The 26,887-nt window shown below is 38.3% G+C and overlaps 1 protein-coding gene across 6 annotated transcripts in view; it reads right to left on the bottom strand.

Annotated features, from left to right (window-relative positions):
• Window positions 1-947: 947 nt before the first annotated feature.
• LOC122544059 (protein eva-1 homolog A-like) overlaps window positions 948-26,887 on the bottom strand; it is a 369,991-nt gene continuing 344,051 nt past the window's right edge. For 4 of the 6 annotated variants that reach the window (XM_043683056.1, XM_043683074.1, XM_043683068.1 and 1 more), the window contains 3 exons: window positions 15,925-16,089; window positions 10,375-10,536; window positions 948-2,653 (listed from right to left, as the gene is read on the bottom strand). In XM_043683056.1, coding sequence (XP_043538991.1) covers window positions 2,283-2,653; window positions 10,375-10,536; window positions 15,925-16,089 — 698 coding nt within the window. In that variant the 3' untranslated portion in view covers window positions 948-2,282. The remainder of the gene's footprint in view (window positions 2,654-10,374; window positions 10,537-15,924; window positions 16,090-26,887) is intronic. The other 2 variants (XM_043683085.1, XM_043683079.1) reach the window with 1 other exon arrangement.

Below are 26,887 nucleotides of genomic sequence, written 5' to 3'. Positions count from 1 at the left end.
ACAAAAGGAATGGTGGCTCAATGATTAGCACTGCTGCCTCATAGTGTTAGGAAACCAGGTTTTATTCCAGCCTTGGGTCACTGTCTGTGTGGTGATTGCACATTTTCTACATGTCTTCATGGGTTTCCACCGGGTGCTCTGGTTTCTTCTCATGGACAAAGACTTGCAGGTTAGGTGGATTAGCTATAGGAGATAGTTGTAATTCAGGGATGTGCAGGTTAGGTGGATTGGCCATGGTAAATACAGGGTTACGGGGATATCATTTGGTTGGGAGTGGGGGGGGTTGGGATCTGCATGGGATGCTCTTCAGAGGATCAGTACAGACTCAAGGACTGAATGGCCTCTTTCTGCAATGCTGTGATTCTAAGATTCTATGAAAGTAATGAGGTTTGAATGGAAAACGAAAAACAGCTAAGTCGCATTGTTTCTCAAACAAAACCAATTATATACTTCTAAAAACTGTACCATAAAATCATATTTACTACTTTAAAACATTTGTCATTTCCTTGCAGACAGCAAGCAAGAAACATTGCATTTAGACTCAAGTCTGTGCCTATACTTAACACCCATCAGCAACTTAAATCTTATTCTCTGTTTACACATATGCCCAAAATACAGGTCTAATCATTCCGGCTTAACCCATTTGTCTGCTGTTTGATCCCGAATCAGGAGGCAAAACCAACATCATTTCTCATACTGTGTTAGCTCCCTCAAAGAATTCATTGCCTAATTAAGTTCCAGTTTCTGGTCCTATCACTAAGTACAAATATAAAATCAGTGCATTCCACATATAACTTAATGCATCAGTTACTGATAATGTTTGAGGTAAAGTTTAAATATCTCACCTTGAATCAGAAGGAGGAAGCGACCACTGAGCCAAAGGTTTGATTTGAGTGTCAGATACCACACTTTTATATATTCCAGAGTTGTGGCAACAAACTAACTTTAACAACAACACCAAGTGTTTCAACAGTGAATTTATTACAAAAACATACAGGTGCTCATAAGGTGGAAAATATTTGCTCTTTCATAGCTTTAATAGTGTTCTTTTGTGTTTTAAAATTACAACATTTTTTACATAGTAAAATATCAAGTATTTTGTCATGATGTTGTGGTTTAAGTTTCTGAATATATAAACCTAGTTAACCCATCACAATCTTTAATGGAATGTCAAAAAAATTCTAGTCACAATTAGATGAAATAGATTTTCCTAATTTCTTATCCACAGCAGTAACAAATAAAATTAAACTGCATGACAATATACTCAGTTCTCCTGCATGTCAAAAAAGCTGAGCATAAATTGGTTTACAATACTTCATTGGGTAAACTGAAGTATCAGTGTGACTGATATCACTAATAGAAAATATTAGAAATACACACCAAGTCAGCATCTGAAGTAGAAAAGCAGTTTAATTTCTTGAGCATTTTAAAGACATCTAACATATGCAGTATTTCTTTTTAATTACCTCATTGATAACATGGGACTAAAGAGAAACTTAAGCAGATGTTAAGAAAAGTGGACAAACTGACTTGATTATTTTTCAGCATCTGGTCAAGGGTCCCAATTATCTCAGTACTGAGATCCAAGAAGAATAATAACATTCAGAATTAATTTATTTTTATTTAATTTGTAAATCGTTATCCAAGAGAAAATAATGTTTTGGTTTTGTTCAAACAAGCTTTGGTACATTACATTCATGCATCCTGATCTTGTAATTTATAAATTTTTGTCAATATGATAAATGTTGGCTGCAGTACTTTCCAATTATCACAATAAACAAGTTGGAAAGGCAAAGGCACATTCATGAGTTTTTCCCTTAAAAGCACCAGTTAACCTCAGAGGCATTTCATTTCTCTCAAATACACATGTTGTGTATAATCAATGATGCATCCTGAAAAATATGAGAACTCTCAATTAAACTTAGACAAATAAAATAACAGGATTTTATCCCTGAGGCACCAGTTCAGTTTTGCCACTGGAAAATAGATCTACAAATTTGTTAAATAAAGGTAAATTCCTTAATGAATTAAGGATGAGATTATTCAGTGAATATGGGAACATTTCATTCTTCAGATATTAAGAAGAACAAATTGATTTTAATACTTGGAGAAGTTCTTTCAAATGCTTGATGAAATTAAAGTTCTTTACTCCGGTTATTATCTAGAGATGCACCAGAGCTGAGGATAACTATAGCTCAAGTCACATACAGCTGGTGGATGCCAAAGCACCATTATGTCTTTCAACCCATTACCATATCATCATTTTGAATCCAGATAACACATTAGTAATAGCGGTTCAAACTTCTAGTGGCAGGAATATCTGGCTGGCCGTTCATCCAAATCTCTCGAATTATCCGTTCTCTCTCTTCCAATCTCTGTGCTCGTTCCAATTCTTCAGCAGAGGTAAAAACATTCATATTTAAAGTTCTCTCAAAGCGGCGATGTCGTCTTGCAGATAGATCAGAGGTAGTATCAGAGTTATCATCATCACTGTCATCATCATCATCATTACTATCCTCATCACCTGCATTCTTTACCCCTGATTTCTTAAAATCTGTTCGGCAGGATATCCGCATAACCAGAGCACACAGTGTTAAAATCAGTCCAATGCACACGCCAGAAACAAAATACAAAGCAGTTTTCTCAGGATTGTCTGTAAAAGAAACAGAATTGATTTATGTCATTCAATTGTTTCATTTAGAAACACATCACAACCCACCCTTCTTTCCTGCATCACTCATAGACCCCATACAAATTTTCTTATTCAGTTTACCAGAAGGACATAATAGTCCTTCATCAGGAATGATGTCTGAAACATTGACTCTCCTGCTCCTCAGGTGCTACCTGACTTGCTGTGCTTTTGTAGCACCGTACATTTTGACTCTGACTCACCAGCATCTGCAGTCCTCACTTTCTCCTGGTAATAGTCCAGCCCCTCACTTCATAACAGACAACAATGAAAGTGCATTATTCACGTCACCAATGTATATATTTAAATGTATGTTCTGTTTCATGTTATGGATCACAGCTAATTTACAAAATAACTTTAATAGATATACTTATGATATCACTACTGCATAATAGTCTGTGACCTGATGGAAGAAAGGGCTCAGTCTCCAACATATTGGGGCCATTTGCAGCATTATAAGCTAAGAAAAACTTGCAATGGATTGGAACCAAATTGCTCAGTACTTTCCCAGACACAGCAATACTTGAAATTATAGTAAAAATGCAGATACCAGGAACTGCATCAAAAATAGATTGAATCTTTCAGGACTACATGTAGTTCTTATACTATGAGAACCAATATAAATATCAGCTCATCAGTATTGAATACTCTAAGGATTAAAAGCCCAACTATCGATGGCAGATCAGATCACATTCTTCCTTTTTTATTTTTTATAGTTATATCTGTTTCTGCTAAAGTTATGACTGAAATGTTTCTAGTACTCCCAAATGACTTGTAAATATTTTTATTAAAATGTCCTCTGATTGATAATAACTGAGAAATAACAACTGTTTCAGCTGCTAATGGTCTTCAAAACAATTGTTAAAGTGTGTATCTTTAAATTCTTTCATTTTAAATGTTCATTAAAATTCCACCCTCCATTCTCCCTGAGCTCTCATCCATTCTGACCTAATTCAAGCAGCTCAGGAATTCCTATCATTTTCAATGGCATAATACAAATTCCACCACTTAATACAAAAAAGTAATAACTTCTTAACGGTTCAAAAGTCGTCTATCCTTCTTAATTGTGAGCTACAATTGGCGCCAACCCTTCCATGTTTGCCAAAAGGCTTATGTACCCTTCAAGTTATTGGTCAGATAAAACTTTTACTTATTTGGCCGTTCACTGAAGCCTATGCTGTCACTCTTGTTGACAAATTTATTGACTCACTGTTGTTACGAGTATTTTCAAATTATCCTTTCATTTAAATCAATGGTAACCTAAGTGATAGGGTTGGTTTCTACAGATAAACTTCAGTTTCATTATTTATAGTAGTTAATATTTAACACATGTAAAATTCATCAATCAAAATGAAATTCTCCTCTTTGTAGCCAAGTGTCTTGCCATGCTGCCTTGTTAAACTTTAACTGCTTGAACCTAAATTTATTCTATAGCCTGTAACCAACATGATCCTTAAGTATCACAAGACAGAAATTAAACTCAGGAAGCATATTCATTTACTTTATATTAAAAGGTACAACAAAGTTCATATGTAAGGAAATATAATTGAACATATTTAATTAAACAGTATTTTCTGTGTGCAGACATTTTAAGTTCAAATTTGTTTCGTTTACATTACATGCTTTTCTTGCTGAAGCTACAGGTCAAACCCAGGCAAATTTTGTGATATACAGACTGGTTAGCCCAGCTATTTGTAAATTCTCCAATAGGTTTGCTTTCATTCAGTTACCATTTGAAATTGATTAAAGGGCCTGGTTAATGCATGGACATGGAAGAGGTCAGATGCCAGTGGGAGGGCATTTACAGCTTTCCACCCACTGTTTTTATCTGTACTATTACTATTCAAAGCTAAGCAGCAGTAAAAGGAACAACACCTTCTAATGAAGTAATGGCTAAAAATAAACATTAACTTTAAGTGACGCTTAATGCATATTTCAGGCTTCATCTTTTTTGCCAGCTTTACTTATGCTGAAAAATAAATTAAAACTTCAATATTTCTTTTCATGACTACTGAATGACATGCTCCAAAAACATATCCGTTGGAATAAAAAGAATTACTAACAAACTTTCAGGTCTTCAAAACAACTTGTGAGATTACCATAAGACGATGAAATATAGGAACAGAAGTTCATAGCAGTACACACTCTGGCTGAAGACGTTTCTCCTTATTTCCATTCTAAAAGGTCTTCCTATTACTCTAAGACTGCGCCCTCAGGTCCTAGTCTCTCCTACCAATGGAAACATCTTCCCAACATCCACTCTGTCCAGACCTTCAATCAGATAGCCCCTCATCCTTTTAAACTGCATTGAGTATAGACCCAGAGTCCTGAAACGTTCCTCATACATTAAGCTTTTCATTCCTGGGACCATTCCCATGAACCTCCTCTGAACACAATCTCAGGCCAGTACATCCTTCCTGAAATATGGGGCCCAAAACCGTGCACTATAATCCAAAAGTCTGTGATTTTTTTTCTGTGGATACCCTGCCATCAGACAATTATTCAAAATAGGAAATCAATCTGTAGTTACCTATCTTTTAGTTCTAAGTTATATTTCCAAGATTGACTTCAGAGAAAGGAAAAAATAACTATAATACGAATAAATATCCACTAACATATGGTTAGATATAATCAGTTTACAATTCCACAAGGTATGCAGCTTGACAAAACAGTATATTTAATTATTAACTACTGCTTGCAGATGGACATATCTGTACTATATTAAGCAATGCTTTTGTATAAAATATATTCTGAAGGTTCTTGTACCACATCAGCACCAAAATACAAAGTGCAACCTAATTTTAGTTCCTTTAGGAATTGTTATAGATTGTGTATTGACTATCTTAGTAAATATGAAATAGTTGGACAAGCTGTGTTCAATTTTTTTTGTTTCTTATTGATTGTTCAAGGGAGCAGCGTCACCACTGATGACTGAAAAATCCAGGCACTGTTATAGCCAACATCCACTTGTTAAAATACTATTACATGCTGAGCACACTGTTGATTATCCAGCCTTTGCCTCCCTGCTGTGAACCTCCAGGTCTTGTTGTAATGTCTGGCCCCTTGCAGGCCTCCCAAGTGTTTTAGTTATTATGACTTTTGAATGTAAAGTAGGTCTCCACCTGACTGAGGGAACAAAAGAACCGTGATCTGAGCTGAAATGATAGAGCAGGGGGATGGGGGCAGAGGGGAAAGGTTTTGACAGCCAGGAATGCAGTGCAACATCCTCACCACCTGTCTGTACCTTTTCCACTGGGCGTGCAGATTTAAAATTGACTCAGATCACCCTGAAGGACCCCAGGCTAACAGAAGTCTGATGTTATTGCAGCTTTTGCACAATTGGTGTGTTCTGCACATTGGCAGTCTATTCCTAGCTGATAACATTACAATAATTTTAAATGCAAATAAAAATCCTCATTACATTTAATATGTTTGGCACCTGTGCTATAGCCATAATTTGTTTTCAAGGATCAGTTTCAGCAAGTTATAGTCACATGGAAAGTTTTACTCGGAGAAAGTGAGGACTGCAGATGCTGGAGATCAGAGCTGAAAAATGTGTTGCTGGAAAAGCGCAGCAGGTCAGGCAGCATCCAAGGAGCAAGAGAATCGACGTTTCGGGCATAAGCCCTTCTTCAAGCTTATTCTCGATTCTCCTGCTTCTTGGATGCTGCCTGACCTGCTGCGCTTTTACATGCAAAGTTTTGTCAATTTACTTTTTCACTGTCATTTTACTTTTAATCAAAACCATTGTCAACATACTCCAGCAAAAAGCATCAATAAAAAAATTGTTGTGACAGTTCCCCATGCCCCAATATTAACTTATAACCTTATTATATCATAAGCAAAATAATCAAAAACAGTACAAGGCAGTACAAGCAGGAAGAGGTGATGGTTTAGTGGTACTATCACTAGACCTTTAATCCAGAGATATAGGTAATGTTCTGGGAACCCGGGTTCAAATCCTGCTATGACAGATGGTGGAATACACTTTCAATTTAAAAAAAAATCTGGAATGAAGAGTTTAGTAATGACCATGAAACCACAGTCGATTGTCAAGAAAAACCCATCAGGTTCACTAATGTCCTTTAGGGAAGGAAACTGGTTTGGCCTAAATGTGACACCAGACCCACAGCAATGTGGTTGATTCTTAACTGAAATTTGAATTAGGAACGGGCAATAAATGTTGCCTGGCCAGTGATGCCCTTGTCCCATGAATGAATAAAGGGAACATAAACCAGCCCCAAAAGCTCTGCTTCCATCAGAAGCAGCCCTCTTTGATTTCTGAACATTCATCCCCTTAAACCACAGGTACCAGGTAAATAATACTGCATTTGTATTTTCTTCAATATTTCCAGAGCTATAATTCCCAACGTTTTTATAGTTCTCCTAAGTAGACAAGCCTCTAATAGCCAATTTTCCCACAAAACTGAATAAAAATAGAAAATTATGGAAATGCTCCATTAGCCTGGCAGTGTTCAGCATGAGAGAGACAGCATTAACAGCCATAGTTTTGCTATAGGGTTGGTAGTCCAAGTTGGGACATTTACTTATTCAGTAGACCCGTCTTGGCATAAAACACATTCACAAACAATGTTCACGCTGGGTGAGGAGGATAGGGTCAGATCCGCTGCCCCTAAAAGCAGATTGGAAATGTCATGCTGAGGTGGACTTGTTAAAATGCTGTTCTCTGTCCCATATACTTAATTACATTTTCAGACCTCCAGCCCTCATGCTGCACGTTCCATCATTCAATCCCCCTCCCTCCAATTCCCTTGCCACTTTCATGTACACATACCAACTCAACCCACACCATTCCCCATGTCAAATCATTGCACTCACAAGCCCAATGACCCTTCATATTCTCCATGAAAACTCATGGCCCTTCTATGACCATTCATCCAATCTACACTAACTTCAGTATCAAGTAACACTCCAACAATAATGGCATGTGAGAAACTGCTTAGAATACATATATTCATATTATTTTGAAAACAAAGTGCTTGTGAAATGTCTCGTAAGCAGCCCAACTTATCTCATTAATATTCTACTTCCTCTCTTACTAAATGTGCTAAACTATCCAGATGTCGAAAAATCTCAATATGGAAACCAATGTATGTAGCAATGACTTCAGCTTGCCACTAGCTCTGATCTGATGTAGAAACAAACAACACCTCAGGGCATGATCCACAGGCACCACAGATATTGACATCCAGCTTTTGTCTTATGACCATTATGATTCACCTGCAAACCATTCAGTAAGCATGACTTGAATTGCAAGGTGCATCAGTAACTGGCAGTGAAAAGCTGTAGCAGGACACTTTCCACATAGAAACAGGCATCCAGCTCAGGGATTCAATCAGGCTGTTTCTCAGGGGTGCTTGTTTGTTCTCTTAGCACTTGCACACTTACAGCATACTGCCATGCTTGCATATCTGCCTTTGTGTGCTAGCACATCAGCTAGAGCCAAAGGTTATCAGTACTGTTACAGTGATGTGTTCTTTTGCACAGACATATAGTCTGCTGGCCATGCTTGGCTATAGGGATCGGTCTGGGGACATGGGTGTCTTGTTGTACAGCAAAAGGAAATGTCAATCTAACACCTGCAGCATGTGGCAGCTTCCTATGCAGAAATGCACTGCTGCCTGTAAGGGGGTGGGGTAGTCTTCAGTCCAGACAAGGGAGGGACCATGATTGTTTGGGACTCCCAGTACTGTCAGTCATGGGATGAGTTCATGCATAATACAGGGTCTTGGTCATAGTCAGACATCAGTTTGGAATATTTATCATCAGAGGAATGTGATGATGCTGTTCCTTTAACAACGTTTTGTTTTCCTCGATTTCTTTCAAAAAGGGTTGTAAAAGGCAGAGGTTCCAACTTGTCTGGGAAAAGGCTAACAGATACTGCCTAAGGCAACAATCAGGGAAAATGGCTTTTCGGGTTTATTTTAAAAACACTTGCACAATGAAAGGGGAGTGGCCAGTTCTCCCAATTCAGGGATCTTTCTAGTTGATTTGGTTTTAGTTGGAGATCCAGAGAGACTGCTGGAGTGAAACAAGGCACCATGCTTCAGAAAATGATCCCCAGCTGATTCTCTCTTCAATCTCTGTCTCTCCTGTAAAAACCTGTGTTTGAATTTAACTTTTTGCCAAGTGGTGTATTTATAGGATGCAGTAGGAAATTGGAATAGCTTTTTGTTAAGTTGCCAGGATATCATGTTGGTCAGGTTTTCAAATTGTTGTTGTTCTAAATTCTGTTTTATTTTGTTTGTGTTTCCTTTGATTGTGTGTAAAGAAATTCTGTTTTACTTGAAGCCAATAGGTTTGACCAGCTGCTTCACTCCTGGCATATCCACCTTCCATCTACTTGAAACTACGAGAAAGGTTAAGGTCTGAGTTATCTTCTTAAAATGCTTTGAGGGGTTCTAGCCTGGTCCATAACAGGACCTGTCCAGTAACACTTCAGGGAGAGGGCAATTGTCTCTCCTTTTGGATCAGCAGCAGTCAGGGGAATTGTATCTGATTTATCGAGGAACTGGAAAGACAACTGCAAAGGTTTTCTCAGCCATCCCTGTGGGCTGCTTATTGAAGTTAATCAGAGTTCTGGGCAAATTTTGTCCCAGAGTGCATTTGTTGATCATTAAGGAAGGTGCAAGGGGCCCTGTACAGGCAGCGACCTGGCAGGAGTCAATGCTGCGAATGGTGAATGAACACCAATTGTGTCTATGTGAGCTGTGGTAATGACCAATGATTGAGTGATGGTCCAGGATTGCAAAGAGTGAAATATTGGCCGGCTGAAGTATTGGCAAAATATGATGTATAAAGTGCATGATTTTCAATAGTTCTTCAGAGAGAGAAATATACAGAAATTAAAATAACTGATCACTACCGTCCATCAATAAAATCTGTTACATATACTTCAGATTCAAATATTTTTTGTTTACTCAAGATATCTGGTTCTGAATGTGAATGTTCAATTCTTTCTGACTTATTTTTAAACTTCTTAAAAGACCATCGTTTCAGTGGCAGCTACTTGCAAGGCCATTTTGATACCTAGAAAACCTGACTGGTGCAATTCAGTATTTTCTCTATTCAGGGCAACCCAATTTCTCTAAGGGATCCTAAAACATATACCTGATATCTTATTGCAACATGCCATCCTAACATTTCAGAAAATACCTGGTTTAAATAGCTGATCAACCATCTCTTAGGAATCATTCAGACAGACCATGTTGGTTCCCTAAGTGGTCCTCACCGGACCCATGTTCACACACATAGACACACACAAAAAAGATATAAATTCAGCCATACACAGCCTTGACCATAACAGCTCCGATTTCTTCCAAACTCAACTCTAACCACCAAACTCTTTAATTTTTCTGATTGGGCCTCTCACAATCTCATTGGCTGATGTTACCACTGACAGCAAAACTGTCATTTGCCATAAAGCTGAATCTCTACAATGCCTTCCATGGAGTCTTTACCTTTCTACATCTCCCTCCTCATTGAAAACTTTCGTGGAATCCTTTTCCTGACCAAGATTTCAAATATTAAGCTCTACTTTCTTAATTCTGCTTGAATTTTCTTCATTATTATATAGAATACTCTTTACCTTTAAGGAAAGTTTTTTCCACCACCATATTATTTTTTACACTAAGTAATAAAACAAAATGGAATTATTGACCTACCTATGATATAAGAATAGGTTTCCAAAAGGTTGCTTAATAATGCCATCTCTGTCCTAATGCCCCTTGTTTCAACAAGTTGTTTGTCAATCTTATCCACTGGGTCTGGTAATGGCTTGGCATCTATTGGGTAATCAGAAGCTGATCTTTCTTTCTTCTTTTCTTCTGCATAAATACAGCAAAGCATCAAGTTAAGTATTATATAGTACAAAGTGTTCAAGACAATGCTACAAAACATTCTTATTCATGTGAAAATCATAAAGTCACAATGTACTTAATGAAAAAATTTCAAACAATAACCAAGTCATATAGGAAAAGACAGCACAGATGTACAGGTGTATGTATGGGCAGCAATCCACCATGTGAGATTCCAGTGTAAAAAATACTAACTTTTTCTAGACTTTAGACCAGGCACATTAAACCATTGTTCACTACTTTGCCATAACTAAAAGGCAGAGCTGATGGATTTTATTGCTACTTCAAAGGCTCTTTTATTATATTTATCCAAGACAAGATATAACTTCCTCTCAAGTTATAGATAAGGGATGTTAATAATTTAATTGAAATTTGCTGAGGTTTGCCAATGCTTCTGTAAAAGAAGCATTGAGATGTTATCTGCAGCTTCCCAGTTTGCCTCCAGCTGTTAAATTTTGAAATCTTTTAAAACAAGTTAACCAAGAAATCCTAATGTGTTTGTGGTTAAAAACCATTCACTTGGTTGTTACAAAAGACCTGAAATTAATCTCACTACATTTCACTTCTTAAAATAAAATTAGATACGATGGAGGCAATGATCTCCAGTCCTTCTAATTCATTCCTATTGTAACTATGCATGAGTTAGCAGGATCAGACATTAGGCCAAGACACTGATGCTGTTTCTCAGGGGTACCAAGAGATCTATCCAGCCCGCACAAGACCAGTAGTCAGGATGGCATCAAAAATTCCTAACAATGGGGTTTCCCACGTGTCTATCCTCCCAACAGTTCAGTGCATAACAAGCACAGGAAAGCTTGGAGACAGAAGGCCATCAAATAGCACAATCTAGACTGCTGAGGTGTGACTAAATAAAACTCTTTGAAATTATGAAAGCTTTTGGTAAAACTGAGAGAAAGGGTTTTATCTTGAGGGGAACAGTGAAAGTAATAGCCATCTATGTATGATAATCATCAATAAATAATGGAATGCTCTCCACTTGCCTAAATGAGTGCAGATCTAACACTTAGGAACTTGAGTATAGTTGAAAAATGACATTTTGTCAAAGTTGTTTCCTCTACCAATCAGAGTTAATTTGACAACCAATCAGCACTTTCTCTCATGCAGTATAAATATTGTTCTCCCTTTACATTGGTATTCTTGTGAATTGTCCTGGAGAGCAAAGCAAAAAGCTTTGACAAACTGTGTGCTCTTTCAGTGATACTCACTAAACTTGACACAATCCAGGACAAAATAGCCCAATTGATTAGCACTCCCATTGAAAATCTATTTCCACGAATGCACAATGGCAGCAGTGTGCATAATCTACAAGATACACTGCAATAACTCACCAAGCCTCCTGCAAGTTCACCTATGAAACCTGCAACCTTTACTACCTAGAAAGCTGCATGGAAGCCCCAACATCTGCAAGTGTCCTTCCACGTCACACACTATCCTAAATCAAAACTACCTCATTGCTGTTTTACTCACAGGATCATGAACCTCCCAACTTACAGAGGCAATTAGGAGTCAACCAGATTGCTGTAGGTCTAGAGTCACATGTAGACGAGACCAGGTAAGAATGCCAGACTCCCGAAAGGACACTACTAATCCTAATGGGTTTTTGGAACAATTGACAGTGATTAGGTAAAACCTGTCACTAGGTAAAAACATTTTTATGAATTCTCCTGAGTAGTGTAGTGATTACACTGTTAAGCCTGGGGATCTGGATTGTTAGTCCAGTGACATTAATACTTCAGCACTGTCTGCCACATAGATGAGGTTGGATAAGAGTCTAGATAGTCATAAAGAAGCCACAGAATGGTAGATAGAGAGAGTACTGCCAAAGTTTGTGATAAGGTAGTTAAGCCACCAATTACAGATAATAAAATATTCTGAGGTGAAATTTGATAGCAAACAGCAATGTTTGTGGAGACCCATATGTTAGTAACTTGCTTAGAGTTGTATGTGAGAAACAAAATCTAATTTTTGGAGATTGCAAACAAATTTATGCACTATCTTCAAGAATGTGGTTTGAAAAATATATGACAGAGACACATACGGATTATGAACAATGTTCAAAATGTTAATAATAATGGATACTTTGAAAGCTGCGATGATGTCTGGTTATCTATTTATAAATTTAAGATCATATATCTGCATCTATATCCTGTCAACCTTTCCACTATACATTCCTCTGTGAACTCCTTGCAATGGAAGTTGTCTTTGCACACTTCATATACTGCATGATAATAGTTGCACAATAGAATACCAGCTTCAGTTTTGTCAGCCACTCATCCATCATATGACCTATCCAACTCCACTTGCCAAACACCTGAAAATTCTAATAACTGTAAATATGAGTATTTAATCAACGTTACATCAAAATAGGAATAGAATTTATGACTTCAATATGGTGTCCCAATTAGATGTTACATAATCACAATTATCCTCCGATTCCTACGTCTGCCAAAAGGTACATTTATTATGAACACGTATGTGTGCACACAAAACTACATATCCAATGCCATATCTTATATCTCTGCACATGTTCTGACTATAAACTCTATAACTCTATTAATGTTTATGATTCCAATCTGATTGGTGACAGCTCTGTATTTGCAGCAATGTCACATTCAATTGATGGCCAATGCTGGAGTTCTTGGCCGTCTGTAAAGAAGTGAAGGTTAAGGAGCCAGTTTCAAGGTAAGTTTAGCATATTGGTGGACCTGGCCAATAGTGAGAAGTTAATTGGGGTCAGGGGGATTTTGTTTAAGAAGCTACAGGAAAAAGTTAAGGGGGAAGTATTATTTTGTAGTGTCCTGTGCACAAATGAGGGCCCGATTCCCTTCGTGCCTGACAATAACGGATATACCAACGGTTATTGGGCTATCCAAGTGGCATAGGCCTCCCCTAGCCATGCATGAAATAGCGATGGAGACCAAATGAGAAATCTGAGTGCCTCCACACTGTAAAATGGTATACAAGGTACCAGGTGAGAAGAGCATGTACAACCATATTATGAATGCATTGTGTTTGATAATCAAACATGGCTGAATGAGATGGTTGGGAGGAATCCAGTCTTCTGTGCCATCTCCTCTTTGTTCTATTTGTTCTTCTTTAATATTCAACCTTTTGTTCTTTTCTCAGTAGCTGAAATTTGTATTGTCTTGTTCAAATAAAATACACATTATGTCACTGATTATGTGAAACACTGAATTATCTTCAGATAATCATTTTAATGTTTCCATTAAAGTTTTGTTTGAACATCGCAGCCTCTCCCAAATAACTGGGATTGAGTTTGATACTTTTTTTCTAAACAGCTGCACCAATAGCGAAAGGCTGCTCAAGTGCCCACTAGATGTGAAACTTCTTGATTGCTGAAAATAAAAAGACATTAGATTTTCAATGGCCAGAAAATAGTTTCTGTCATGTAGTTGAGACTTGCACACATGGATCCTGCGAATCCCCATTATAAAGAACTTCAAAGGAACTACTTAAGAAATTTAAGATCTCTCTGACTTTATGACTCTGCTGAGCAATTTCACTTAGCCTGAAGTCTCCAATAGTATCCATTTAAATGCGTGTTTCAGAGGGTTTTGCTGCAGTTAATTAACAGTTACTCCGGAAGTTAAAAATGTTATTAAATGCCTAGTTTAACTTCTGATTAAGCATTCAATTGAACATCCCAAACCCAATCTAATCTCATATGCTCCCATCTACACCTGAGACCACTTACAGTTCTCACACCCTCACCCAAAACCTCATCTCCCCCTTGGACCGACACATCCCCTAACACCTGGACTCGGCAGCCCCCTTTCCTGTTACCAGATCTTTCACACCTACCCCATCCCAGGAACCTTACGGACATCCCCATTCCCCACCATTAGGCCCAGTATTCTCCCCCACCCCACCACCTACCCTGCCGTTGGATCTGATAGCCCCCATCCTCCCTTAGACCAGACAGCGGCACCGTGGCTCAGTGGTTAGCACTGCTGCCTCACAGCACCAGGTTTGATTCCAGCCTCAGGCGCCTGTCTGGGTGGAGTTTGCACAATCTCCCTGTGACAGCATGGGTTTCCTCCGGGTGCTCCGGTTTCCTCCCACAGTCCAAAGATGTGTAAGTCCAGTGAATTGGCCATGTTAAATTGCCCATAGTGCATTATGCAGAGGGAGGTGGGTCTGGGTGGGTTACTCTTCGGAGGGTCAGTGTGGACTTGTTGGGCCGAAGGGCCTGTTTCCACGCTGTAGGGAATTTAGTCTAATCTAGCCCAATATATCTCATTTTCAGTGACCTGTGCAAAACACTTCAAGACATATATGCCCATTGTTCCCTGGCAAACCAACTTACCCACATTTTACTTAACTAACACCTGACTTTCTGAGAGTTCTAAAGAAGGATCACTGGATCCAAAATGTTAACTGATTTTTCTCCACATACTGCCAGACCTGCTAAGCTTTTCCAGCAATTTCTGTTTTTGTTGACGCCTAACATACCTGGGCATGCTGCCCTGACCCACCTGACACCCTTTTACACTAAACACTTACCTCATAGCTGTCAAAGTGGCTGTGATATTGGACATTTAAATTACAGAACATAGTCACTTACTATTGCGAAAGGGCATGTGGTTTGCCTTCCCCAGCTGTTCTATACAATGTTAGACCTGTCAGAATGAAATTAAGACTCTGTATTTCTGAAGGAGCTCTGATGAGAATCTATCAGAAATATTGAGCACTTTGTTAAAAAAAAAGAGCAGAGTGGCAATCTGCATGAGATTGCAATTTCATAGAAACCTCTGACCCAATATTTGTGGATAGAGTGCCCTGCATTCATCTCTTTCAATTCAATTGTAGCAACAGATGACATAGGCACAGGTTTCCTTCATGAAAATTGACTCTATTACAAATGGTTCTGAATGGACAAAATGGTATCCATTTAAATCACAGTATTTGTCTGATTTTGTAGCAGTTAAGTAATTGGTTACTCAGGAAGAATTAGAATTATTATTATTAAATACCGCGTCTAACTTCTGGCTAACCATTCAATAGAACAACCCACCCCATATCTAATCTCACACACTTTCAACTACATCTCTTCAAGACCCCTTACAAATCCCAAACCCTGACCCAATACCTCATCTACACCTTTGACCCAATACACATGCCATTACTGGGACTCAGCAATCCCCACTTCCCTGTCACCAGACCTGAAACTCTTACCCCTCATGGGCCTCTGGACTAATAAGCTTTTGCAATGACAAAAAATTAACAAAAAGCATTTTTTTTTAAATAGGTTAAATTGGCAGCTTTCCAGAGGTCATCTATTAATATTTCCTTATAAAATAATGGAAAATGACATACCTGGTAAAGACACTTCTGTTATAAAGGGTAGCACATCATGGGAGAAGACACCATCACCTATAATGTTAGGATCATACGGTTTAGGGTGTGGTGAAAAATTGGGGTGGTGAATCCCTTTGTAATGAGTTGGTTTAGAGTTGGTTTCACCCAGCAGTTTCTTTGGAACTGTAAGACAAAGTAAATAGCATTGTATTGAGTCACAATTAATGCTCAAGGAAATTGATCACATGTAAGTCTAAATCAACTTAATTAAAACTATAAATCAAATATGACTATCATTTATGTTATGCATCCCTAACATTCTCAGAAACATGTGATTTCCTAAACACAGTAACAGTATCATTCAGACAAACAACTGACTTAACCCAACCAGACTACCTCCACAATTTTCATGTATAAGGAAATGAAATTCATTCTTGACTTGAATTTGCATTAGGATTCAGTGGAACGTCTGAGACTGGAAATTACCATTGTCAATTAAAGCAGATGAACACTTAACTTCTGAGCATTTGACCATCTGATGTACTTCATACAGCAGTTAACAAATTGATTTTAAAAAAATTAATGCCTCTTTTTAAAAAGCAGACAATGGAATATTAAATCAATACATTGAGTATTAATCTGCTATTACAGACAGCGACAAGTTCTATTTTACTTTTGAAGTCAGATTATGCCAACTTGTTGAATTGTCAAAGTTTCCAGTCAAAAATATTATTCATAAGTGTGTATGTTTGTTAACTTATTAAAAGGAGTTGGACTACTACAATTTAAGTATTGACATTAATCTTACATATTGCCCAATCATTATCTGGTGAAATCTGCTGAACATAGCACATGTGCATTTCAAATGAGTTCAGCATTAAGCTCCCTTTGTTGCCATAAAGTGATCAAATCATCTGGCACTTCCTGTCAAGGTTCACACTGCAGGGCAAATAGAAATCAGGAGGCTGTATGACAGCATAAGTTTCTGATTGCTTCATTTTTAAAATTAGTTTAAATAAATTTTAAAATAAATGGAAATACTCCATTATCAAGCACCACAAGGCAAGGCTCCAAGCCACAGACATGGAAAACCCTGGGGCTTTAGGGTCAAAAAGACAAGGCAGAAAATTAGAAATGCAAAATATTTTGTTTTGTAGGGAATTCAGAGATTGAGATTAATCACGGATCCAGCAACTCAAAATCATAGAATTCTTCCAGTGTGGAAACAGGCCATTTGGACCAACAAGTCCACACTGTCCCTCCAAAAAGTAACCCACCCAGACCCATTCCCCCACCCTATTTCTACATTTCACTTGACTAATGCACCTAACCTACACACCCCTGAACACTACAGGCAACTTACTATAGCCAATTCACCTAACCTGCACACCTTTGGACTGTGGAAGGAAACCAGAGCACCCGCGCAGATGTGGGGAGAATGTGCAACCTCACACAGACAGTCGCCCAAGGCTGGAATCAAACTCGGGTCCCTGGTGCTGTGAGGCAGCAGTGCTCATCACTGAGCCACTATGCCACCCCTATAATATACAATTTCAAATTTCTGACTACTAAAGACAGTTGTTCCATTATAGTAAGCAGATTTCTAGTTCAAGAGAAAATCAAGTTACCTTGAACTGCTTGTCAGTGTTTACTGGAAGATAAAATGTTTTGTAATTTTTTTTAAAAGGATTCAAAAAGTAATTTAACTTGCAAATAGCTTGTGTTCTGAAATTAGACATTCTTTTGTAATCTCCACACTTCTGCTTATGTGGTATTCTCTAACTAAGAACACAAGCAAATTAGCTGTTCCTGGTAGTTCTGTGGCATTCTTCATCTTTCAGATATTGGAAATATTTATTTTATTGCAAGCTACCTCACTTATAAATAATTATTTTCGACTGGAAACTTTGACAATTCAACAAGTTCCCATAATTTGACTCCAAAAGTAAAATAGAATTTGTTGCTGTCTGTAATAGCAGATTAATACTCAATATATTGATTTAATATACCATTGCCTGCTTTTTTAAAAAAGGTATTAATTTTTTTTAAATCAATTTGTTAACTGAAGTACATCAGATGGTCAAATGCTCAGAAGTTAAGTGTTCATCTGCCTTAATTGACAACAGTAATTTCCAGTATCAGAAGTTCCACTGAATCTTAATGTAAATTCAAGTCAAGATTAAATTTCATTTCCTTATACATGAAAATTGTTGAGGTAGTCTGTGAAAATACAAATTTGAAATCACCAAAAAAAATTTAGATTTGGGGAATATGTATTACTTAAGATAAAGTGCACACACAGTGTGAGTTTACAATTCACTCTTTACAACAATAGTATCCCAAATCAATTTTTAAAAACTAGAGTTCACATATTAACAACAATCTAATAATTCTTGCCAGAAGGTGCATGTGTTTATACATCAGTTGAGAACAGGATTGAGATATTTTGTGAGCGCAAACATTGCAAACTAGCTTTGTGTAGGAACAACTGCCACTTTTGTTGGTACCAAAGTGCAGTCAACACCCTTACAAGGAATTAGAATGCTAGGCAAAAAAGGGAGAAAAATATAGGATGATGAAGGAAGAATTGGTCTCTTGCTTGCAAGCCCTATTAATCCACAGTGGTATCCTTTCAAATGCAAAATACAGAATGCACAAATGCTTTCTTTCCAATTTAAAGCAAAATGCTCAAAAAAGATGAGTTAAAATAACCATATTTCAAAAGAAATAAGAAAAGTTTAGCTGTTTATGCTCTTATAGTTGCTGTGTTGTACTCCTTATGTATTAGTTGATCAAATTAATGATGGAGGTGCCGGTGTTTGATTGGGATAGACAAGGTCAGAAGTCACATGACACCACGTTAAAGGCAAAGAGGTTTATTTGAAATCACAAGCTTTCAAAGCCCTTTTATCAGGTGAATAAATAATAAAGGACTTTTTTGTGAAACTAACATTTGTCACAAAGTGATTTTTTTAAGATACTTTGCACTTCAAAGGAGGAGCAATCACATACTCAAATTCTCTATTATTTTTATGATCAGAATATTAATTCACATAGAAAGAGAAAATCTAAAATTTAGATTGGGATTCTGTTTCAGACCTTTCAAGTAAGCCAAAATAAACCTGTAGGTTGTCCTTCAATTTGTAAGACGTGTACAGGTTTTTAAGAGTGAATTGAAAGAGCAAACAATGATAACTGTAGTTTTAACTTGACTTGAATTTAATTTTATAGTAAATAAGCCACCACATTACTACCAAATTTCCAAAAAGCCTTTGACAAGGTGCCACACATGCGACTGCTCCATAAGATAAGGATGCATGGTGTTAGGGGTAGAGTATTAGTGTGGATAGAGGATTGGTTGATTGACAGGAAACATAGAGTGTGGATAAATGAGTGCTATTCTGCCTAGCAATCAGTGACTAGTGGTGTGCATCAGGGATCGGTCTTGGGACCATAATTATTTACAATTTATATAGAGGATTTGGAGTTGGCGACCAAATGTACAGTATCAAAATTTGCCGATGACACTAAGATGAGTGGCAGAGCAAAGTGTGCAGAGGACTGTGAAACTTTGCAGAAGAATATTGAGAGGGTGGGCAAAAGTCTGGTAGATGGAATACAATGTTAGTAAATGTGAAGTCATACATTTTAGTAGGAATAACAGCAAAATAGATTATTACTTGAATGCTAAAAAGTTGCAGCATGCTGATCTGGGTGTCCTTGTGCATGAATCATGGAAGGTTGGTCTGCAAGTACAACAAGTAATGAGGAAGGCAAATGGAATTTTGTCCTTTATTGCTAAAGGGGTTGAGTTTAAAAGCAGAGAGGTAATGGTATACCTGTACAAGGTGCTGGTGAGGCCACATCTGGAATAGTGTGTGCAGATATGGTCTCCTTACTTAAGAAAGGATGTACTGGCACTGGAGGGGATGCAGAGGAGGTTCACTAGGTTGATTCCGGAGTTGAGGGGGTTGGTTTATGAGGAAAGGCTGAGTAGATTGGGATTATATTCATTGGAATTCAGAAGCATGAAGAGGGATCTTATAGAAACATATAAAATTAGGAAGGGAATTGATAAAATAGAAATAGATATAGATGTTTCCACTGGTGGGTGAGACGAGGACAAGACGGCATGGCCTCAAGATTAGAGGAAGCAGGTTTAGAACTGAACTGAGAAGGAACGTCTTCACCCAGAGGGTTGTTAATCTATGGAATTCCTTGCTCATGGAGGTAGTTGACCCTACTTCAGTAATCGATTTTAAAGTTAATGTAGATACATTTTTTAAAAATAAAGGAATTAAGAGATATGGTGAAGATGTGGTTAAATGGAGCTGAGTCCATGAAAAGATTCGCCATGATGTTATTGAGTGGCAGAGCAGGCTCAAAGAGCTAAACGGCCTACTCCTGCTCCTAGTTTTTATATTGTAAAGTGACTAAAAGAGATACGACAGGAAGCCACTTACTACCTGGAAATGGATTGGATTTCAACAAAATAAAGTCACTGATTAAGATTTAGATTCAATTTACTCAGGATATCTCCTATTTGTGGAATCAAGTTGCTGAGAAATTAGTCATTTCCTGGATGTGTTTAGATTTATGATAGCCCTGACAAATGCTCAACATTTGGCTTTACTTTGAATTTCACTTGTGTTTGATTTAATCATAATCTCATTTTAAGTGCATTTCAAATCACAGTAATATTTTAATAATGGCACCAAAGTAATAAAATGAAGGAATTACATAAAACAAAGCACTGCAAAAATTTAAGTTCAGCTAATTTAAATTGGTGTTGATGTCAAAAAATGTTAAAATCTAGAATCAGAAAAGTAAGAAATGCAAGCAATTGGTAGAAAATCATTTATTACCTGCTGCTTGGCAATCTAAACATTAGTCCAAGATCATATTCTCTTATAATACAGAATATTATCATATTCATACAAAATTACAACCATAGGTGGGAGTTTTAATACCAGTGTAATATTCATCATGAAGAGACTCCTTTATCAGAATCCCAAGGAGAAATTAAAATTAGATTAGATTAGATTAGATTACTTACAGTGTGGAAACAGGCCCTTTGGCCCAACAAGTCCACACCGCCCCGCCGAAGCGCAACCCACCCATACCCCTACATTTACCCCTTACCTAACACTACGGGCAATTTAGCATGGCCAATTCACCTGACCTGCACATCTTTAGACTATGGAAGGAAACCGGAGCACCCGGAGGAAACCCACGCAGACACGGGGAGAACGTGCAAACTCCACACAGTCAGTCGCCTGAATTGAACCCGGGTCTCTGGCGTTGTGAGGCAGCAGTGCTAACCACTGTGCCACCGTGCCGCCCACTTTTTAAAAAATTTTTTACCAGTTTCCTCATTTCCTCTTTTTCCAACTTATCCCAGTCCCAAGCCTCCAACTCAAGAGTAGATTAAAATTGTTTGTTCGCAGATGGTTTCAAATTAAATCACTACCGTAGCTACCAATAGAAATTACTAATTTTGTCCTTCAGTTGGTCTACACAGCTTAAAAATGAAAAAAACTTACCTAATGATTTTAGGTGCAATTGATAAAATTGAGCTTAAAGTTAATATTGGCTAATCAGCAAGTTCTGGAATAGGCTTTTTGAATTGCATTCAAAATCCAGCTTAAACAGGTCAATGCAATAAAGCAATGTGACACAACATCCCAGTGGTATTCATAATGACTGAACAAATGGACTCCTTGGCATGACATGAATATTCATGATGATGTAATCAATGATTCAGCTAACTACAGATTTAATTTTAATGAACTACTCATTATATCACTCTGATGTCACTTTGCCATGCTAACCTTTTAATTCTTATAAATTTTTTTGGGAACCCGACGAATTGATGCTCCAGCACAAATCTGTTTATTTGATTCAACAGATCTAGAATCACAGAGTCATAGAAATGTACAACATGGAAGCAGACCCTTTGGTCTAACTCGGGCATGTCAACCAGATATCCTAAATTAATCTAGTCCCATTTGCTAGCACTTGGCCCTTATCCCTCTCAACCCCTCGTGTTCATATAACCATCCAGATGCCTTTTAAACGTTGTAATTGTCCCAGCCTCCACCACTTCCTCTGGCTGCTCATTCCAGAAATGCACTACCGTCTGCGTGAAAAAGTTGCCCCTTAGGTCCCTTTTAAATCTTTCCCCTCTCACTCTAAATCTATGTCCTCTAGTTCTGGATTCTCCCACCTCAAGGAAAAGACCTTGTCTATATACCCTGTCCATGCCCTTCATGATTTTATAAACCTCTATAAGGTCACCCCTCAGCCAACATCCATCTAACAGTTAGATTGATAGTTACCAAATATTAACACAAGGTATTGCTGTACAATTAACAGAGAGTGGTAATATCCATGTATTCCAGTGGAAAAAATCAAGTTCACAATTTCTTTCAACTACTGTGACAAAACTATTGCACATTCATTGTAGGTATATTGCTAATTGATAAAAAAGATATAAAAGGAAAATACTTTTGATGAAAGCTCATTGACCGGAGATATTGGCTAGGTGGTTATGGAGTTCATGGTGGGTGTGGGAAGGAGGTAAAGAGATGCAAACAGTTCACTCCCCTGCCCTCCCTCCTAATCTGGACTGGTGCCAAATTATTTGAGAGAAAGTGAGGGCTGCAGATGCTGGAGATCAGAGCTGAAAATGTGTTGCTGGAAAAGCGCAGCAAGTCAGGCAGCATCCAAGGAACAGGAGAATCGACGTTACGGGCATAAGCCCTTCTTCAAGCCAAATTATGCTTCATTGATAATTTTTTGATTTTTCTCCATCCATAACATTTGTCTCTTGTCTTGTCTTTGTGTTTCTGTTTTAATGTATATGGATTTTTTTTTGTAAATGGGTAAAGTTTTATTTGTTCATTTATTCAATCGTGGGACTTAGGTAGCCCTGGAAGGCAGGTCATTGTTGAAATTGACTTCATGTGGGAAGATGGTTATTCTTTTTGGAGGTCAGTTTTTAGAGGGACACATGTACCAATGTGTTTCTTTTCTGCTATTGGTTAAAAATAATTTGTTCACAATAAAAAGTTTTTTTTTTGGTTAAGTACAGGAAACGTGTTTTTTTTTTAACTTGGGGCTAGCAGTCAGGTAAATTGGGGTTTTGGGTAGTTTAATTAGATCGTTTCATATTTATGTTAACTCCGGGAATAGTCAGGCACAATTTCCAGCATACCACACCCGAGAGTGTCATTACAGAAGATGCAGAATTGGCTAATATTCACAGATTGTAACATATTAATATAAAAGTTTACCGCTCTATATGTTAGTTAAAATGCACATATACTGAAAATGTATTGCTGGAAAAGCGCAGCAGGTCAGTCAGTATCCAGGGAACAGGAGAATCGACATTTCGGGCATAAGCCCTTCTTCAGGAGGGCTTCCTGAAGAAGAGCTTATGCCCGAAACGTCGATTCTCCTGTTCCCTGGATGCTGCCTGACCTGCTGCGCTTTTCCAGCAACACATTTTCAGCTCTGATCTGCAGCCCTCACTTTCTCCTCAAAATGCACATATACTTCAGCGAAGGTAAATAATAGATTTCTCTCTGCAGAATTTCATTTAAAAAAAAGGAAAACTCTGTCTGGTTAACAGAGGTTATTCTAGAAGGAAAAAAATGGATGAGTCATGTTCTAGAGTCTGTTGATTCAGTATTCTTGCACATGTATTCAAGTCACTAGTCACAAAAGGTTGTCTCTGAGGGATTGGCAGACATAGCTGCTCAAGCAGTACAGTATTGAGAAGTGGTTTCTTTAGTCTTTAAGAACAACAATTGTGGTTTACACTGAACCTATCACAGAAACAGGAGACATGAGCTTGTCCTACAACAGATTTTCCTCAAGGATAAGTACAAGTACAATCACCAAGCCAGCAAATACTGTTCAGACAGACCAGCCACAAATCCCAATCTGAAACAATCCAGTGTTTTCCTGAAACGAGTTCAAGCAATCAAAACCAGATTTCTGAATTTTCTCCCCATTTAGAAAACAGTCCATGTCTTTATTCTTTCTACCAAAGTGCATGACCTCACATTTTCTCACATTGTATTTCATCTGCCACTTCTTTTTCCACTGACCTACACTGTCCAAATCTTTCTGCAGCCTTTCTGCCCCATCGCCTATCTTTGTATCATCTGCAAACTTAGCCAGAATGCTGTCAGTTCCTTCATCCAGATCATTAATGTATAAAGTGAAAAGTTGTGGTCCCAACAATGAGCTTGTGGAACACCACTTGTCACTGGCTGCCGTCTTAAGAAGGACCCTTTTATCCTCACTCTTTGCCTTCTGCCAGACAGCCAATCTTCTATCCATGCTGACCCCATGCTCTAACAGCATGGGCCCTGATCTTACTTAGCAGCATCTTATTAAGGCCTTTTAGAAGTTCAAATAGATAACATCCATTGGCTCTCCATGATCTAACCTGCTTTTTAGTTCCGCAAAGGATTCTAAAAGATTTGTAAGGCATGCCCTCCCCTTGATTAAGCCATGCTGACTTTGCTGTCTTTTACCTTGCGCTTCCAAGTATTCAGAAATCTTATCTTTCATAATGGACTCCAAAATTTAACCAACCACTGAGGTCAAGCTAATTGGCCTATAATTTTCCATTTTTTTGTTTTCATCCATTCTTAATCAGGGGATTACATTAGTTATTTTGCAGTGCTCTGGGAGCCTCCCTGACTCCAGTGATTCCTGAAAGATCAGTACTAATACCTCCACTATCTCTTCAGTTATCTCCCTTAGAACTCTGGGGCATAGCCCATCTGGTCCAGGCGATTTATCCACTTTCAGACCTTTCAGTTTTTCTGAGCACCTTCTCCTGGGTGATGGCCACCAGTTCTCCCCCTCACTCTCTTGAATTTTTGGGGTATTATTCATGTCTTCCACCATGAAGACCGACGCAACTTGTTCAGTTCCTCAGCCATTTCTTTGTTCCCCATTATTATTTCTCCAGCATCATTTTCCAGTGGCTCAGTGTCCACTTTTGACTCTCTTCTGCCCTTTATATATCTAAAGAAACTCTTGCAATCTTTATCCTCATATTTAATCTTCACCCTCCTTATTTCTTTCTTCATTGTCCTCTGTTGGTCTTTATAGGCTTTCCACTGCCCTTTGGCACATTATATGCTTTCTCTTTTGCTTTTATGCTGTCCCTGACTTCCCTGGTCAGCCATGGTTGCCTCATCTGCCCTCTAGTAAGTTTCTTTTTCCTCATGGTGAATTTTTGCTGTATCTCAAATTACCCCCAGAAACTCCTGCTAATGCTATTCCAATGTCTTTTCTGCTAGGCTTCTCCCCCAGTCAATTCTAGTCAGCTCCCCCTTCATACCTCTGTAGTTGCCTTTATTCAATTGTAATACTATTACATCTGATTCCACCTTCTCCCTGACAAATTACAGAGTAAATTCTATCATATTATGGTCACTGACTCCTATGGGTTCATTAACCTTAAGCTTTCTTATCAAGTCTGCTGCATTGTGCAACACTAAATCCAGAATTACTTCTTGAGTGTTATTGGAGATGCACTCAGCCAGGAAAATGGGGAGCATTCCATCACACTCCTGACTTGTGCCTTTTAGATGATGGAAAGGCTCTGGGGAATCATGAGGTGAGTTACTCTGACCTGCTTTTGTAGCTACTATGTTTAGGTGGTGGGTTCAGTTACGTTTCTGGTCAATGATAACCCCAAAGATGTGGGGAGTTGGGGAATCAGTGATGGTAACACCATTGAATACCATGGGGTGGTTGTTAGGTTGTTTCTTATTGGTGACGGTCATTGTCTGGCATTTGTGTGGTGCAAATGTTACTTGCCACTTGTCAACCCAAGCCTGGATATTCTTCAGATCTTGTTGTGTTTGAACAAGGATTGCTTCAGTATCTGAGGAGTCATGAATGGTTCTGAACATTGTGTAATCGTTGGCAAACATCCTCACGTCTAACCTTATGATGAAGGGCAGGTCATTGATGAGGTAGCTGAAGATTGTTGAGCCTAGGACACAATCCTGAGGAACTCCTGCAGTGATGCCCGATAAGCTGACATGACTGATCTCGAACAACCACAGCCACCTTCCTATGTGCCAGGTATGATTCCAATCAGCAGAGATTTTGCACCTGATATCCATTGATTACAGCTTTGCTAAGGCTCCTTATACCACACTCATTTAAATGTTGCCTTGATACCAAGTGCTGTCATTCCAACATCATCTCTGGAATTCACCTCTTTTGTCCATGTTTGAATCAAGGCTAGAATAAGGTTAGGAGAATCATAGAATCCCTACAATGTGAAAGAAGTCATTCAGTCCATCAAGTCTGTACTGAAAATCTGAACAGCATCCCATTCAAACCCAATTCCCTACTCTATCCCTGTAACCCTCCATTTCCCATGGATAATCCATCAAACCTGCATATCTTTGGACTATGGGAGGAAACAGGAGCAGCTGGAGGAAACCCACACAGATAAGGGGAGAATATGCAATCTCCACACAGCCTGTCAAGTAAGGCTGGAATTGAACCATGGTTCCTGGCGTTCTGAGGCAGCAGTGCTAACCACTGAGCCACCATGTCACCTCAAAGCTGAGTGGCCCTGTCAGTACCCAAACTTGACATCAGTCAGCAAGTTATTGCTGAGGAAGTTTTGCTCAAGGAAATCCTGAGGGACAGGATGTACATGTATTTGGAAAGGCAAGGACTGATTCGGGATAATCAACATGGTTTTGTGCGTGGGAAATCATGTCTCACAAACTTGATTGAGTTTTTTGAAGAAGTAACAAAGAAGATTGATGAGGGCAGAGCAGTAGATGTGATCTATATGGACTTCAGTAAGGCGTTCGACAAGGTTCCCCATGGGAGACTGATTAGCAAGATTAGATCTCATGGAATATAGGGAGAACTAGCCATTTGGGTACAGAACTGGCTCAAAGGTAGAAGACAGAGGGTGGTGGAGGGT

This window comes from Chiloscyllium plagiosum, chromosome 3 (genome assembly GCF_004010195.1).
Source record: "Chiloscyllium plagiosum isolate BGI_BamShark_2017 chromosome 3, ASM401019v2, whole genome shotgun sequence".
NCBI lineage: Eukaryota > Metazoa > Chordata > Chondrichthyes > Orectolobiformes > Hemiscylliidae > Chiloscyllium > Chiloscyllium plagiosum.
This window is presented reverse-complemented; position numbering and strand designations above follow the sequence as displayed.